The sequence below is a fragment of the Carya illinoinensis genome, chromosome 4 (assembly GCF_018687715.1).
Source record: "Carya illinoinensis cultivar Pawnee chromosome 4, C.illinoinensisPawnee_v1, whole genome shotgun sequence".
NCBI lineage: Eukaryota > Viridiplantae > Streptophyta > Magnoliopsida > Fagales > Juglandaceae > Carya > Carya illinoinensis.
In genome coordinates, this window is record NC_056755.1 from 33242760 (window position 1) to 33259943 (window position 17184).

At 37.6% G+C, this 17184-nt stretch overlaps 1 protein-coding gene across 3 annotated transcripts; it reads right to left on the bottom strand.

The window, feature by feature from the left end:
• Positions 1–1296: 1296 nt before the first annotated feature.
• Positions 1297–7583, bottom strand: LOC122307973 (beta-galactosidase-like). 3 transcript variants are annotated; one of them, XM_043121108.1, is made up of 19 exons: positions 7216–7579; positions 6939–7034; positions 6724–6836; positions 6542–6608; positions 6350–6442; positions 6101–6244; positions 5404–5492; positions 5147–5252; positions 4955–5042; positions 4674–4792; positions 4426–4590; positions 4038–4213; positions 3801–3910; positions 3607–3716; positions 3410–3520; positions 2933–3043; positions 2580–2785; positions 2178–2505; positions 1297–1906 (listed from the first exon to the last, which is right to left on the bottom strand). In XM_043121108.1, exons 1-19 carry the CDS (start codon positions 7369–7371, stop codon positions 1796–1798), a joined length of 2499 nt encoding a protein of 832 aa, XP_042977042.1. In that variant the 5' UTR covers positions 7372–7579; the 3' UTR covers positions 1297–1795. The 3 variants fall into 3 exon arrangements, with proteins under 3 accessions (XP_042977042.1, XP_042977041.1, XP_042977043.1); XM_043121107.1 differs by having other exon boundaries at positions 6724–7034; positions 7216–7581; XM_043121109.1 differs by lacking the exons at positions 1297–1906; positions 2178–2505 and having other exon boundaries at positions 2618–2774; positions 7216–7583.
• Positions 7584–17184: the final 9601 nt, after the last annotated feature.

Here is a 17184-nt window from a genome sequence, read left to right on the forward strand (position 1 = left end):
AAATGATCAAAAAGAAAAAATTAAATAAAATAATTTTAAAGCTAAAATATTTTTGAATATAAGTTTTGAATATTATTTTTGTTTTAAAATTTTAAAAACTCAAATATATTATTTGCTATATTTTGTTTAGAAGTTTGGAAAAAATGTAATGATTAGGTAATTATTAGATAAAAAGATTAAAAATTTGAAATTAAAATGTGTTTTATTTTTTAGTGATGTTTGGGAATAAAATATTTGAGAATAGCTAAAGCCTGAGAACAATTACATTCCCATACTAGCCCATTAGACTTGGAATGTCACACCTATATTTTTCTAAAATTGAAGGTGAACTTATAGAAGTTAAAGCAATAATTTAAATTATAAAGATGACATGGAAATAAAGTAAAAAACTTTGATATATTATCAATTGAGTTCAATTTTTCCTTTAAAATAAAACCCACAAATCAACTCAAATTATTGTTTTATAAACAATCAAGGAAATAAAGCATATGATCAGTTCCATGGCTCTTAGGCTTATAATCAGTTCCATTTGGTTTGAGGTTCCACTTGGGATCCAAGTTACACCCACACCATCTTGCTAAAGAATTAGGCTATATGTATTTAAAATCTGCACCATTTTCTATATGAACCTTCACACTGCATGTAATGCATATGAGTCTTTCATCAGCCTGATTTCGGGCCTCTCCAGAGGTAGAAGTGGTTGTTGGCATGTTGTATAGTTGTGTTTGGATAGATAGGTGATGTGAGATATTTTGTAAAAATATAATAATAAAATATTAAATAGTAATGAATAGTAATAAAAAAATAATAATAAATAATGATAAAATAATGATTAGTAGTATATCCCATCCTGTGTTGTCCTAATTTCTCTCTCTTCTTTTTTATTTTTATTTTTTTTAATTTTAATGTTTTAGATATTATTATGTCCTTTTTAAAGATTTTTTAGATTTTCATTTTTATTTCAGATTTTATAATTTTCTTATATTTTTAGTTTGTAATTTTAATTAATGAGTTTTTTTTTTTAATTTAGTCTGAATTTTTCAGTTTTTCAAGTTTTAATTCTCTAATTCTTTTAAATTTTTTTATATATTATTTTAATTTCAGTTTGTTTCGAGACATTTTATTTTATTTTTATATATTTTGCTAGCATGGCATGTTGATTGGGCATTTTTTTGACCTTTTAAAAAGCTGATGGCTTGTAACACGTCCATCCGTAATTGGTCATAACATAGACAAATAAGTGTCACATCAATAATTTCCATGAATGAATTAGTGGAATATGGAGAAACAGACCAATTTGATAGTTAACAAATCAAAACGCCATACAGAGGCCAGTACTTATAACTTTCAATTGAATTTTTCCGGGAGGCAACTGCTTTCACCCAGAACGTTACATCACAATCAACAAGCAAGTGAAAATTTGCCCGTCTCCAGTGTTTAAAGGTTCTCAAGTTGCATTAAAACCTCTATGTATAATGTATAAAGTTCTTTGACAAATGACAGTTTGCCTATACATACAAAGCATATTGGATGCATGCTTAGATAAAGCTCTTTGACAAATGACAGTTTGCTTATACATACAAAGCATATTGGATGCATCTTTAGAATGATAATCTTCATTCTCTACATCAGGCTTTGGCCAGGTGGAGTGTGCTCAGCGTGGCATGGCTCCACACTGCTGCCCTTCTGCAAAGCCGAATTAATTGCCTTTGGTAATCCTGGATGTGTAGATGTTTATGTTCTGCAGATGTACTCCTTGCTCATCTTTTATTCCGTGTTATGGAAGCTGCTATATTTAGCCACAGGTGGCCTCAACTGAAAGCTTCTTCATGTTACCTGGACATGGATCTCCTCCAAAAACTTCGGGAGCTACACCTAACGAACAAGATTGCTTTCCAATGCAATTCTGCAGGATACAACCCACATTGGTTGGAAAAGAAGTATAATAACAGATGTTTGCTAACAATACAGAATCTGTTTGTGGACATCAAGGATCTAGAATCGGGTGAGGGAACAATTTTAACAAAGAACATGAGAACATGAGGCTGAACAATGACACAATGAGTGGCAATGTTCCAAAAGGCTTGTCATAAATCGTTGATCAGGAAAAGTCATGGAAATCTCCATTTATATTGGGAAGGAAAATGAAATAGTAATAGTCAATATTGCTCAGGTACCCTTTGAGGCACATCATAGGACTTGTCCGAGTGACAGCTTCCTTCCTTAAAGTTTCCGCATGTTCCTTGAGGTTGTCCATAGCTAGCGAACTTTATTTGAAAGATTTTCTGACCAGGTGGGCACCATAAATGAGCTTTGGGTCTATTGAGTTCACCGGAGGTTAGTATGCCCCAGTTCTTCATTTTCGACTGCCCTTCAGAGATATCAGCACATATACTTACCTTCGTTCTTTTTACTAAAGAAATCCCACTTGGCTCACCGCCCCATTCTTCAAACACAACCAGTAGATTCCCACTCGGATTCAGCCATGAGCGTGGAACATGGTACCTGAAAATAGCAGCCTTGTCAAAAACTATTAGTGTAAGAACATAATAAAACTAATTATGTACAACTTTTTTCACCATCTTTGAGAGGCCTCTCCGCAATTAGTCCGGCATTTCTTATCGTCGTAACTTCCAGCATAACTACAATCTGCACAATCACCCTGTGCTTTATATCCAGGCCAATGGCGTCCAATGCTATGGCCATTTATCCATATTTGACCTTTTCCCATGCTATTCATATCCAAAGCTAATGGATCACTGCCTTCTGGTGTTCTGAAAGAAGTCTGGAGATATTACAATATCATTTTCAAATTTCATAAATGAATCCCCCAAGTGTAATTTATAATTAAAAAAAGAAAAAAAAAAAAAAAAAAGAAGAAAAAGCTAAGCGCAAACGGAATGTGTTAATTGAGTTCTGAAATTGTTCTCACCTTGTACCATGTCAAGGGTTGTTGCCTAGCCAGTAAGGATCCTTCCACCCATTCAACGGAGGAACTCCCACTAACAGTATGCAGGCTTAAGGCTTCACCTTTTAGACCAATCTGCTCGGGAAACATGTAAAATAAGTCATTTAAAGTTTGGTGAATCATATCAGTTACAAAGTTCTCATCATAAAATAGAAAACCCACATAAAGTCCTTTGTCTAGGACTAAAATGTCCCATTTTTTCTGTTTAAACTTGGGAGATCCTTAATGGATAAAGACAAGCTTATTTTCCTCTACGAATCATGCTCTTTCAGCATGGTGTGCTGTATTATTTCTGAACACTACCTAAGGTGCTTGCCAAGATTTAAGTCTCTGTAACTAAAATGCTACTTAACTATTTGCTTGAAAGTAACCTACCAACACAGATATTTTTCATTATGTTGGCAGGGAAAGAGAGGAACAGAAATCATATAGAGAATGAACCTTGTAAGACCAGTTCTGCTTCGATAAATCTCTTGTGCCCTCATTGAGACCCTTCAACATGACTGGGCCTAAAACCCCAGCATTCCATTTCTCAAAATGCAGGCCAACATTCTGATAAATACCAAAACACAATGCAGAGATCATATGTACCATATCTTTCTGCAATTGATAGTATGAATCCACATGAGAAAACTTACCGGAAGCCCCACAGTAACACTCAGTAAAGAAATCTGGTTAATGCCAACCCTCAGATTCACAGAGTCGCTAAAAGTTAATTTAGGATTCTCCAGTCCCCCATAAACATTTCCTGCATTGAGAATAAGAAGCTGGTCAATTGATCAAATCAAAGTTAATCCAGTACTTGGTTTAATTTAACAAGAACCATAATTACCTGATAGTTGATCATTGACGAAAACATGCAAAGCATGGCCTGCTGAAAATATTGTGAGAATGGGAGATTGTCCATTCTTTAGAAATCCTTCATCTGAATCTATCTTGACACTGAGCAAGAAAATATGTAAATATATTAGGGGTAGAATATAATGGTGCCAACAAGATTGCAAACGTTTCTTTTGCTGCAACTTACATTCAAAGAGGACAAGAGAGTGATTGGTTATGAAGTACTTACTCTGTCATGTACCACAAATAATCTGTAGTATCTCTTGTGACATTTATTTGTTCCCAGAGTCCGCTCATTTCAGTTGAACCATCATCATTAGCAGAGACAGTTTCTTCATTGTATGACTCCCATAAAAATGTGCTATTTACGGGCATCATGTTCATCTGAAAGCTTTGAGCACCAAGCTGTAAAGAAGTTATAGTTCATACTCAGATAGGAAAATTGCATCCTTGTGAAATTTCAATTACAGCTTCTTTAGGAATATGTAATTCCCAGAAGGTAAATGAGAACTTGATAGTTTTTACAAGAAAGTTAAATGTCAAACCATTTAGACATGCAACACACTTTACTGAGACAGAATTGAAATTTATTTACATAGCCAAGAGTGTTGTCATACCCTTGCAGTGTTGAAAACTACAGTTCTGCAGTCGGGAAGAATGCTAATGGACCAAGGTGGCAGGTCATATAGTCCACTTCCGAAGGACACCTTTACAGAGGATTTTGTGTCATAATTGGCAAGAAATGCAGTACAGGCACCAGACTTTGACTTGAATACATGAGCCTAAATATAACACTGGAGTTGAGAAAATATTGAAAACTGCACAGTTAATACATGGTTTAATTGGATTAGCTGAAAAACCTTACCTCTTGATTACTTCCTAGTGTGGTCATGGTCAGATCTCCAGAAACTAAAGCAGATTCACATAACTTTATGGCTTTATGCAGATCTCTCAAATGTCCCCATTTTGGTTCCCTTGGAAGTCCTGCAATAAAATAGCAACTTGGTGAGATAATTTGAGATAACAAGTAGACAATTTTGCATTCGATAAGAATCAAGACAAAAGATTTTGCCCTGAGAAAAATAAATGAGGCAGGCAAACAAATGTAGCACAACCAACTCAAATAAGCTAATCTAATTGCCTTACCAAATTCGTCAATTGGAGCATCATAATCGTAGCTGGTTGCAATAAAGGGACCACCAGCTGTCCGGCCAAAGTTAGTTCCCCCATGGTACTGTGAAAAAGATTAAAAAGGAACAAAAAGAGGTACATTTAATTAACGAGATCATGCACCAGGTAAATTAGATTAACATGAAAAACAAAAGGAAGGTTAGGCACCATATAATAATTAACAAAAGAACCACCGTTCTGAATGAACTTTGCTACTGAAAATGCCAAGTCTTCTGCTGGCCTATGAGGAACTGGACCACCAAACTCGGTGTACCTGGGACACAAAAGATGTAAAGAGAAAAATCGGTTTCCAGACAGAAAATCTAATATAATTGTAGTTTCTCAGATGTTTACAGCAGCTAGACACGTAATATGATATTATTAAGAAAAATCCAAAACAGTTTTTCCCCAAACATGTGGCTTACCAACCCGTCCAGTTTTCTGTCCACATTTTGGGCTTATACTTCTTGTTTGGCTGGAAGTTTTCACAGTAGAAACCATTGCAGGTATCAATCTGTCCCGTGATAAATACAGAGAAATTTGTTGAGAAAAAATCATAGCTTAATTAGTTGATAATAGAAAGTCCAATTACTGAAAAAAAATTAAATAACCCAAATACGTGGCTCCTCGGAAGAACAAATCTTCATAGCAGATTCTTCAGCGTAAAACATGAAGCAATTTTGAATAACTAAAGAAAAAAATTCAAAACCCAAATCCGAGATAATGGAAGAAAAGACAAAAACACAAAGATTGATAGGACCCAAGGTATTATTATACAGGAAATGGTCAGCACAGCCAACAAAAATCTCAATTAAGACACTAAATAAAAGAGGATCAAAATTTTTTCAAATTCTTGGCCGAACTTGAAGGCCTCAAGTGAGATAGAGATAGAGACATGAGCTAGGCCCTATAACATTTATTGCAACTTAATGTTGCCCGAAAAATCTACACGAGCATAAATGTTATAAGACTCACGTTATGTTTTTATCCTCTCCCACTAAGATTTTAAAATCAGATAAAATTTGAGAGGATATTTTAAGTAAGATACCTAGAATGCTGACAGTTGGTGGAAAAATATATAGCTGAAAAGAAAGCATTCGGAAAACAGGCAGACTAACTTACAACGGGGTCAGGGGCATCCTCTTGTTTGCACATAACCCACGGGACACCAGTGTCAAGACGTAAAGCCATTTGTGCTGCCCAGTTGGTATAAGCTTTACCAGGGGCACCGATTTCCCATTCTACTGGTCCAAATTCATTCTCAATCTGCCGAAATTCAATCAAATAAAAGTTAAAGACCACATTTATAAAATTTATCAAACCCACTTCTTGAAACATGACAAGGACTAAATGAGCTGCTGACATTCTTACCTGAGACAGGATGATAGGACCACCCTGAGTTTCAAATAACTTTTCTGCTTTCATCATACTCACAATCTTTTCTGTAAATTGTTGCATTGCCGCCTTCATTGTGTTCAATTAGAAAACAATTAATAATTTTAAAACATTTATTACGAAACATAACAGAAAATAATTATATACTGTAAAAACCCAAGTGTCTACCTTGAATGGCCCATTATCTGTTCTGAAAGCAATTCCCGGAACATATTTCAGCCAAACAGGAAATCCCCTAAATCAGAAGCAGAACAAGACGGAGCATATCAATACAAGGTGTTAAAAGGGAACCAAAAAAAAAACTTTTCGGGTTTTAAGTAAATTTTGTTCATAATTATCAACATTAGTACCCAAAGTTCCATTCAGCACAAACATAAGGGCCAATCCGTAGATGAATATATAGGCCTGCTTGTTCTACCAGCTTGATGAACTTAACTAAGTCATACCTATCCTCAAAATAATACTGAAAAGTGATAGAAAAATAAAAAGCAATGAGAATATTGTCGATCGGGAAAAAAACACAATATTTATAGAAAAAGAATAGAATTAAATGCATTTCCATTACTTGTCCTGGAGAAGGCTCGTGTCCATTCCAAAACACATATGTCTGTATAACATCCAAATTGCCTTCTTTGGCCTTCTGTATAAGATTAGGCCACATCTGCAACAAGCAAAAACACCCACCAAAAAAAAAAAAAAAGAAAGAAAAAAAAAGGAGAGATTGAAGATTTGAGCTCAGAAATGACAAAAACTTGCAAACACCCATCAGTCAAAAACAGGAAAAAGGCAGAAACAGGTGACAAAAGAAACCCTTGAACCATATTGGCATTATATATTACTACCTCAGGAGTGCTTCTTGGATAGTGAATGGACCCAGATATCAGAATCCTTCTCTGCCCATTAATCATAATAGCTCTGTGATCATAAGTCACAGACGCTGGAGCAGAACAAAACAAAGAAAACAATATCAATAACTTGCAAATGTCAGGTCTCAACATGTTCCACTTGAAAACTCCTAAGTTCCTATCCCTCCCTCTTTGGTACTCAAATTAATGGCCTTTTGTCTTGTATCTCCTCGGTTTAATTCTTCATATCTGCGGAGAGGGAAAACAGATTTTGTTTTTGCTTTGGGTGCTCTTTTTATTCTTTGGAGATTGAGAAGAGCCAAGAGGGAAAGCGCGCGGCAAGGAAGTGCATGGAAGTATGTGAATCGAAACTGTATGTGAATCGAAACTCTTGGCTGTGGGGTCAGTCTTCGCTTTTGCTTTGGTAAATGTTGAAGTGGGCCACACTGCAATAACATTTTACAGCACGTGCGGTTTGCTTATTGGACAGATTTTGTTTTTTTAGCGGGACGGTGAGGGTTTGGTTAACTTTTAATTCGTGTTTTTACTTTTTGTCACTAAATTTTGTCTTTTTATGAATCATTGGAGAAGTAATAATAAATAAATTACTAATAAAAATAAATTTTTTTAATGTCAATTTAGTATTAATTATTTTTTAAAATAAAATTATACAATATTTATATTTAATAATTATAAATATTATTTCTCATCAGAGTAGTCTTTAACTTGTAGGGTGCTCCACGAGCACCTGGCCCACTTGGCCCTCGCATCAAGCAGGCAAATGGGTGGTTTTTTTTTTTTTAAATAAAACACAACATGTGGCGGGGTTTGGGTGCGGATCCTCACCCGCTCATAATACACCTCCGGCCTACATAATACATACGTATATTTATTATATATTACATTTCATTTATAAGGAATATATATATATATATATATATATAAAAGCAGTTGGACAACGTCCGAGGAACGTGGACGTTCGCCAGTGTATAAAAATGTTATTTTTAAGAATTAATATTATTTTTATTAAGAAAAAATTTTTGATTAATAATGTAATATTTTTAAAAAATATATATAATTTTTAACAATAAATAGTAAGATAGACTTAAATTGATTTTAAAAAATTTAGAATTAAAATCTTATTATTTACTATTGTATATGCTCCTGAGTACGGTTAGAAACAACAAATATATTAAAAAAAAAAAAAACCTTAAACTAAAACTGTGCGGCACAGGAGACAAATTGTTAACAATAAAGCACGTGGAAAGCACATTTTCTTAGTTTAATAAAACGATTATTTTTAAAAAGTGATGTAATTTTTATAAAGAAATAAAATATTAAGATTTTCATAAGATATTATTATTTGATTTTAATGTTTCATAATGAATTTAAATTGATAAATAAATAATATTTTATTAGAATAATTATATTCGTAAATATAGTTGGTAAATAGATTTAAACTTAAGAAAAACACTAAGGGCACCGCTGGTGGCTCCCGCTGGGGGTTCTTTTCTTTAAAGATTAAGAAATTTTTTTTAATATTATTATAATTTTTTATTTTTTTAAATGTATAAAAGTATTAAAAATTGATTTAAAAAAATTTAAAAAAATTATTTTTGCCTAACGGTGGCGGAAGCCACCAACGGTACCTATAGCACTGTTCTAAACTTAATTATTTTACATTTATCTTTATTTATATAAGAAATGAATAGAAATTTTAAATTACATATATAAATTTATATATAATATAAGCTTATATCTAAATTATAATTTATATAAAATATCATACATATATATATATAATAGAACATAGAATATATATATATAATTTATATAAATATATATAATATATAATATAATATCTATATAAATTATATATTATGGCCATCATTACTCACTTTCCACTCTTTCAGCCCTTATGTAAGAATCTTCTGCGATCTAACTTCTCTTCTAGTTTCTTTGAAGTGCTAATCTCTTCCTCGCTCTCAATAGTGTTGCTCGCATCTGCGACGGTGCAATCTATCGCTGTTGTTGTTCCCACTTCCCATTGAGGCTCGTGATCCACGGGTGGGCAGACAACTCGTAAGCCAAGTCGCCCTATAGCTGAATAGAGTCACTCGCTCCTGTTGGACAAGACTAGGGTGCTACGTGCGAGTAGCACCCCTACTCTTAACGAAGTAGTTGCTACGTCTTTGCAGCTTTAATAATAATTTGCAAACTGTTATTTGTCAAAATATGTGTAAAAAATTAAATAAAAAATTCAGTTCATTTCAAAGTGGACAAAACTTGCATCTTAAAATGTAAACAACCTTTCTAAAAAAAAAAACGTATAAATATATAAGCAACCAAAGTAATAATTTTTTTTACTTTGAGAAGAAGTATTTGGCAGACATTCCAGTTGTGGAAGAATTCTCCGATGTGTTTGTGGATGACTTGCCCGGACTACCCCCTGTTCGGGAGATGGAGTTTCTTATAGACTTGGAACCTGGAGCGGCTCCTGTGCATAAACCTCCTTATCGCATGGCACCGGCTAAATTGAAAGAGTTGAAGACTCAGTTGCAAGAACTGGTAGAGAAGGGATTTATTCAGCCTAGTACGTCGTCGTGGGGTGCACCAGTTTTATTTGTTAAAAATAAAGATGGAACCCTCCGTATGTGCATTGATTATCGGGAATTGAATAAGGTGACCATCAAAAATAAATATCCTATCCCGCGGATAGATGATTTGTTTGATCAGCTTCAAGGAGCAGCCGTGTTCTCTAAGATTGATCTGAGGTCGGGATACTACCAGCTGAGAATCAGAGACCAGGATGTGCCTAAAACTGCTTTCAGGTCGAGGTATGGACATTATGAATTTAAGGTGATGCCGTTTGGGTTAGCTAATGCCCCTGCAGCTTTCATGGATTTGATGAATCGAGTGTTTCGACCTTATCTGGATTCCTTTATGGTAGTATTTATTGATGATATACTGATTTATTCCCGAGATGTTGAAGAGCATGTGTATCATCTTAGTCTGGTACTTGAGAGGTTGAGAGAACACCAGCTTTACGCCAAGCTCAGCAAGTGTGAATTCTGGTTAGAAGAAGTTAAATTTCTTGGGCACGTAATTTCCCGGGGCGGAGTGGCTGTTGATCCTAGTAAGGTAGAAGCCATTTTGTCATGGCAGCGCTCGACTACAGTGCGCGAGATCAGGAGTTTCTTGGGGCTGGCTGGGTACTACCGAAGATTTGTAGAGGGTTTTGCTCGCCTATCCGGACCTCTCACAGCTTTGACTCGGAAGAATACAGAATTTGTTTAGTCAGAGAAATGTGAGAGAAGCTTCCAGGAATTAAAGAACAGGTTGACGACGGCACCAGTGTTAGCGCTCCCAGAACCGCATAAGCCATTTGTAGTCTTCAGTGATGCGTCTAAGTTTGGGTTGGGTTGTGTCCTTATGCAGGAAGGACGGGTTGTAGCCTATGCATCTCGTCAGTTAAAGGACCATGAGAAGAATTATCCGACGCACGATCTAGAATTGATGGTGATTGTTTTTGCTCTCAAAATCTGGCGGCACTTCTTGTATGGGGAAGCTTGCGAGGTTTTTACCGATCACAAGAGCTTGAAGCATTTGTTTTCCCAGAAAAATCTGAATATGAGGCAGAGGCGATGGCTGGAGCTAATCAGTGACTATCAGTGTGAGATCAAGTACCACCCGGGGAAGGCTAATATAGTTGCTGATGCTTTGAGCCGGAAGTTACACTTGGAAGATGAAGCCGAGCCGTCAGAATTGGATTCGTTGCTTTGTGGGATGAGAAGGCTCCTTATAGAGAGTTCGCAGCAAGTGGAGATTTTGTCTTCAGTTCTTGATATTCGGGTAACTGATTTTGAGGAATTGAAAACTCTCCAAAGAAAGGATCCGAAGCTGCTGAACATCAGGAAAAGAGTCAGAAAATCTCGAGGGCCGTTGCATTATAGCATGGATAATGATGGAATACTTCGGTTCCGAGATCGCAGAGTGGTCCCCAAGGACTCTGAATTCAAAGAGCGGATCATGGCGGAAGCTCATGGGGCCCCTTATTCAGTTCATCCCGGCAGCACAAAGATGTATCGGGACTTGAAGAAAAATTACTGGTGGGATGGAATGAAGAAGGACGTTGCCTTATATGTTGAGAAATGCCACACATGCCGTCAGGTAAAGGCCGAGTATCAGAGACCTGCAGGCATGCTCCAACCCCTCCCTATTCCTGAGTGGAAGTGGGATGACATCACGATGGACTTTGTAGTGGATTTGCCGAGGACGCCTAGTGGGAAGAATTCTGTTTGGGTGATTGTGGACCGGTTAACGAAGAGTGCTCATTTTCTGCCTGTTAATAACACCGACTCTTTGGGTAAGTTGACCCGTTTGTATGTCAAAGAGATAGTGCGGCTACACGGCGTACCAAAGAGTATAGTGTCGGATCGAGACCCGAGGTTTACGTCGCAGTTCTGGAAGAGTTTGCAGGCAGCTTTGGGTACTAAGTTGAAGTTCAGTACTGCTTATCACCCGCAGACAGACGGCCAGTCAGAGCACACCATTCAGACCCTGGAAGACATGCTGCGAGCATGTGTCATGGAATTCCAAGGAAGTTGGGAAAACCATTTGCCGCTCATCGAGTTTGCATACAATAACAGCTTCCATGCAACCATTCAGATGGCTCCCTATGAAGCTCTTTATGGGAGAAAGTGCAGGTCGCCCTCGTGTTGGGATGAAGTTGGGGAGAGTATGATAATTGGACCCGAAATAATTCAAGAGATGCAAAGCCAAGTCCGGATCATTAGAGATAAAATGGCGGCAGCTCAGAGTCGCCAGAAGAGTTACGCTGATACCAAGAGGAGAGAGTTGTCGTTTGAAGTTGGTGATTGGGTTTACCTTAAAGTCTCTCCCATGAGAGGTGTTAAGCGTTTTGGTAAGAAGAGGAAGCTAGATCCGAGGTACGTCGGCCCTTTTCAGATTCTGGAAAGAGTAGGATCCGTCGCCTATAGAGTTGCTTTGCCAGAGTATTTTGGGGATGTTCATGATGTCTTCCACGTATCATCCCTGAAGAAGAGCTTTGGACAGCAAGAGCCACGCTTCGTCGACCCAGCGGGTATTCAGTTGCAACCGGATCTCACTTATGAAGTTGTTCCATCGCAGATTTTGGATTGGAAGGAGCAACAGTTGAGGTCCAAGAGGATACCTTTGGTTAAAGTGGCTTGGGGAGATCCGTTAGCTCAAGACTTCTCTTGGGAGCGAGCAGCGGACATGAGGGAGCAGTACTCGTATTTGTTCGAATAAGGAAGGTATGTATCTTAATCTTGATCACAGTTGGTTTATGTGCTTTCTTGTGGCTTGCTTTAAGTTGATGGTTGATCTTGCAAATTTCGAGGACGAAATTTGTTTTTAAGGAGGGGAGGATGTGATGACCCGCTTTTGAGTGTATTTTCGCTGAAATAGTTGTTTTTAATTTAATTGATGTTGTGTTTTATTTCTTTTGGTTGTTTACAGTTTTTAATCTCTTTTCGGCGGTTTAGTGTTATTTTTCCCGGACTGAGGATTAGACCTCGTCTTTTCCCTACATCTCTTTCCCTTTTTCCTTTTCTTTTTCCTTCTTTCTTTTTCCTTTCTTTTTCCTTTTTTTTTCTTTCTTTTCTTTTTTTTCTTTCTTTCCCGCTCGAGCCCCCCCGGTCTCTCTCTCTCTCTTCTCTCTCCCTCACGTCGGAAGCTTCTCACCCCCGGCATACCGCCGTCCGGCCACCGTGTGGCTCACCGCCGGTACCATTCGGTTCGTCTCCCTCCGGCGCACCTCCCCACCGAAACTCACCCCCAACCGGCCGGCCGTTTGGTCGGAAATCCTCCTTAAAGCCCACACGGCTTTGGCTCCGATCCGCCGTCGTCGCTCCACCTCCGGCCACCATTTCTTCACCACTTCATCACCGGTCCCTTGCCGTCCTAACTCACCTATTTCCGGCCTCCAACGACCACCGGAACAGCTCCTACGAGCTAGCTTTCCTTTTTGGGAAATCCGGCCTCTTTCCGGCGATTTCACCGCCACCCACGGCCAACCACCACTTCCAATAGCTTCACAACCATCCCTAGACCATTCCCTATCAATCCCAAGCCCTAGTTTGTCCCAGTTCAAAAGTGAGTTTTTCACAACCCACGGCCACAGTGAATTTTCACTGTGACGTTGCTTTTTCGCAGCCGTTTGCAACGCCTCGTGTTTTCTAAAATTGCCATATAGCGCTGTAAGTATTTTCCAAACCCTATTTTCAGATTTAAATATATATTGCTCTTTCAATTATTTTATCTGTTGGTTGGTTGATTCCGGACTGAGTCCGAAGAGTTCGGGGGTCGGATGGATGGAGGACGGAGTTACTTGTTTTATTGATTTATGTTGGTTGGTTATTTTTTTGTGCATTGTTATGGCATTACATGGTGCATGCACGTGTGTTTTTGTTTAAGTGTGAAAAGCCTGTGTATTGGCGTAAGTGGTCTTACGGGTGCGTGTGTATCACGACCCCAAGCCGAGATGGGGTATTATCCTGGTGGAGCTCCTCTGGTCACTCGGGAGCGGAATAAACTGAGTGATGTCCCCTGAGTTGTCGCTAGACGAAGGGAGCGGGGGCTAGGGGTTGCTTGGCTACGAACGCGCCGGGCGCGGAACCGGGCATCGCTCTACGCACCGACTCCGTGGCCCTTCGCTGGTGAGGGCTAGAGGATGCTTGGCTACGAACGTGCGGGGCACGGAACTGGGCATCGCTCGTTAGGTGTCACATGCGTGGTGGTACTCTGCGGTGTGGTACTGGAGGCAGGGTGTGCGGATGACCCCTAGGGGAGGTCATGGTACATACGGTTAATATGGATAATGGTTTGAGATGGATAAAGGCCAAATGTGACTTTTGGCGTGTTTTTCGGAAAGGGTGTGTTTTTGGGCCAAATGGGTTTTTGGCGTGTGTGGAAAATTATGTTTTATGGGCTTTGTGCATTGGGCATGTTTCATGCATATTGTTTGAGTTCTATATGTGTTTTTATCTGGTAGTGTTTGGATTTTACTTACCTGCGGTACCATTTTTGGTTCCGGAGCTTTTGGTGCAGAGTTGGAGGACGAAGAGGAGGAGGCTGAGCCCGAAGATGCGGCTCCGCCGGGTTGCTGATGCTATGCTTTATATTTGGTTTAAAACTGTATTTATGTTTTTGTAATATTTTATCTATGTATGTTTTAAACAGCTTGTATTACGTTAAGAAAAATTCTGGTACTTAGTTATGACTTTCGTTATCCGCTGCGTGTTTCTTTGTGCACATTTGTTGCTTTTGCACACACTTGGCACCCGTCGATGGGATGGTGACCCGGGTTGTCACCATCCGGACGTCTCGATTTCCCCGTGTTCAGGCGTGGGGATTTGGGGGGTGTCACATTTACTTTGCTAGTTAGCATTTGTATGTACCCAGATTTGTTGGGACCCCAATAGATCTTATCTTCAAGTCTCATTCTACTTGTAGGGATAGCTAATATCGCCTTGACTTCCTCTTCTTTAAAATTTTCTTCCACCATTTGTTGGTTCCTATTTCCGCTGTCCACTTCAATTAAAGCATCTACTGTTGCTTCCTTTCCAAGATTTGATACAGGGGATTGAACTTCGAATGATGATGGGGTAGGCAACCATTTGTCTTCCCATATCTTTATTTTTTTTCCGTTGCCCACTCTGTGTCTAATGCCTGCTCTGATTAGATCTCTGACACCCCAGAAACTTCTCCATATGTATGATGGTCCATACCCAAGATTTGCTTTCAAAACAGAAGTCTTTCTGAAATACTTTTCTTTCATCACTTTGGCTGCTAAAGAATTAGTGTTAGTGATCATTCTCCATAGTTGTTTGGCTAGCATTGCTCTATTGAAGTTTTCAATATTTCTGAACCCCAATCCCCCTTGATTTTTTGAGCTGCTCATGTCACTCCATTTTTTCCAATGGATTTTACTATCATTTTTCAAGTGGCTCCACCAGAAGTTGGCTGTCATAGCAGATATCTCTTTGCATAATTTTTTGGGAATCTTAAAAACACTTATTGCATAGCTAGGAATAGCTTGCAACATTGATTTTATCAATACTTCCTTCCCTGCCTGTGTTAGAAAACTATTTTTCCAGTTGTTGATTTTTGACCACATCCTCTCTTTCATAACTTGAAAGGATTTTTGTTTTGATCTACCTATAACACTAGGTAGACCCAATTATTTTTCAAAATCTGCACTGGACTTGCCTCCTATCTTCCTGATCAGACTGTTTCTCATCATCTGAGGAGTGTTTGAGCTAAAATAAATCACAGTTTTCTATTTGTTCAGTTGCTGACCTGTTGCAGCTTCATACCAGGCTAAGATGGTCTCTAGTTTCCTCCATTCTTCTAATGTTGACTTACAAAAAAATATACAATCGTCAGCATACATGAGATGGCTGATTGGAGTACCACCCTTTGCCACTTTAATGCCCTTCATAGCAACTGTTTTCTCAGCATTGTTTATCATTGCACTTAGACTTTCAGCACATAACAAGAATAGGTAAGGAGATAAAGGGTCTCATTGCCTAATTCCTCTAGTAGGAGTTATGATATTTCCAATGGCAGGATTAAACAGATTTTGCACATTCCTATGACTTTGCATCTAATACTATTACTTGATGGTCTTCGCTTAAGTAAACGTTTGAGAATGTGGGATGTTTTAGTAGAATCAGATTCAGCAGTTGTCATGAATTGGCTCGCATCTGAAATTTGTCGACTTTGGTTTCTTTGGAACTTTTCGGAGGAGATTAAATAGCTTGCTAATGAGATCAATACAAGATTTAGGCACATTTTTCAGAAAGCAAATATGGTGGCAAATTTTTTGGCAAATGAAGGTTCGTATGGAGTTAACACAGATTTTATTGCTTCGGAAGTAGTACAAACCCGTTTGCGAGGTTTAATTCATATGGATCATTTGGAATTCCTTCTATTAGAGAGAAATGAGTTTTTGTTGTTGCAAGATTTCTTATTGTATCCACGGTGTTCCTCCTCCATAGGTGGGGGTTTTCTAATGAAACTCGAGATAGAGGTCACTCATGGACATGGGGCCTGACTTTTATTTAAAAATAAAAAAAAATCTATCTCTTGCAAGTTTATACTTTAATGTTCAAACATTAAATTTCTTGCAAGTACCACCCATAGCTAGCTAGGCTCTAAATTTTGTATTTACACTCATGGAGTTATCAAATTAAGGGATTTTTTTTTTTTTTTAAATGATTCAAAATGTAGTTGTAGAAAATTTCTTGTCTAATGTCTGTACAATTGTAGGATTAGTTAGACATCTAATACCTATTTAAAAAAATAACTATATATTATCAAACAATACAAATTGAAAACCAAAACCAGAACCAAAATCTTAATAAAATGAAAATGTGTGAAAATTTAAAAAATTTGATGTAGAACAAGTTGTGCCGCGAGGCACTCGATCCCTTGGGTTGCCCAACCTATTGAACCCTATATGAAGTGTCACGCTTCTATTTGAAGATTTGTATAGAATAGTTCTTTTATTTATTTTTTTAAAGAAATAACCAAGTAGTAAATTCTTTCAATTTATTTTATTAAATTGTTACGTGATCCCTTTTTAGCGTTTTAGAGATGCATGCTATTTTAATAGGATAAAGGTATGGAGGAAAACTGTTCTTTCTTTTGATAGATACTCTAAAAAATTGTTGTTTTTTATTTTTTGAAATATTCTTTCAGCAGGAATAAAACCTTGCTAGTTATGATGAGAACCATAACTTAAAAGGTCGTGAAAAATCGAGACCATGCACCTAACTTAAATTGCTGGTTACACATAAAATAGTACCATTCTGATGGGAGACAAGTTAGTTTTCAACACTAAAATTGCCTTTATTTATTTATAATAATTAAACTACACTTATCATTAATCATCAAAATGTTTACTTTGCTAGTTAGCAT

Excerpts from the sequence above, each read along its gene's own strand:
- LOC122307973 (XM_043121107.1), bottom strand. The coding sequence starts at position 7,371 with ATGTTGAGACCTGACATTTGCAAGTTATTGATATTGTTTTCTTTGTTT. Across the intron at positions 5,253-5,403 it reads ACAGAAAACTGGACGGGTTG|GTACACCGAGTTTGGTGGTC; the intron begins GTAAGCCACATG and ends TTTGTGTCCCAG. Across the intron at positions 1,907-2,177 it reads CCTATGATGTGCCTCAAAGG|AATTGCATTGGAAAGCAATC; the intron begins GTACCTGAGCAA and ends TGTATCCTGCAG.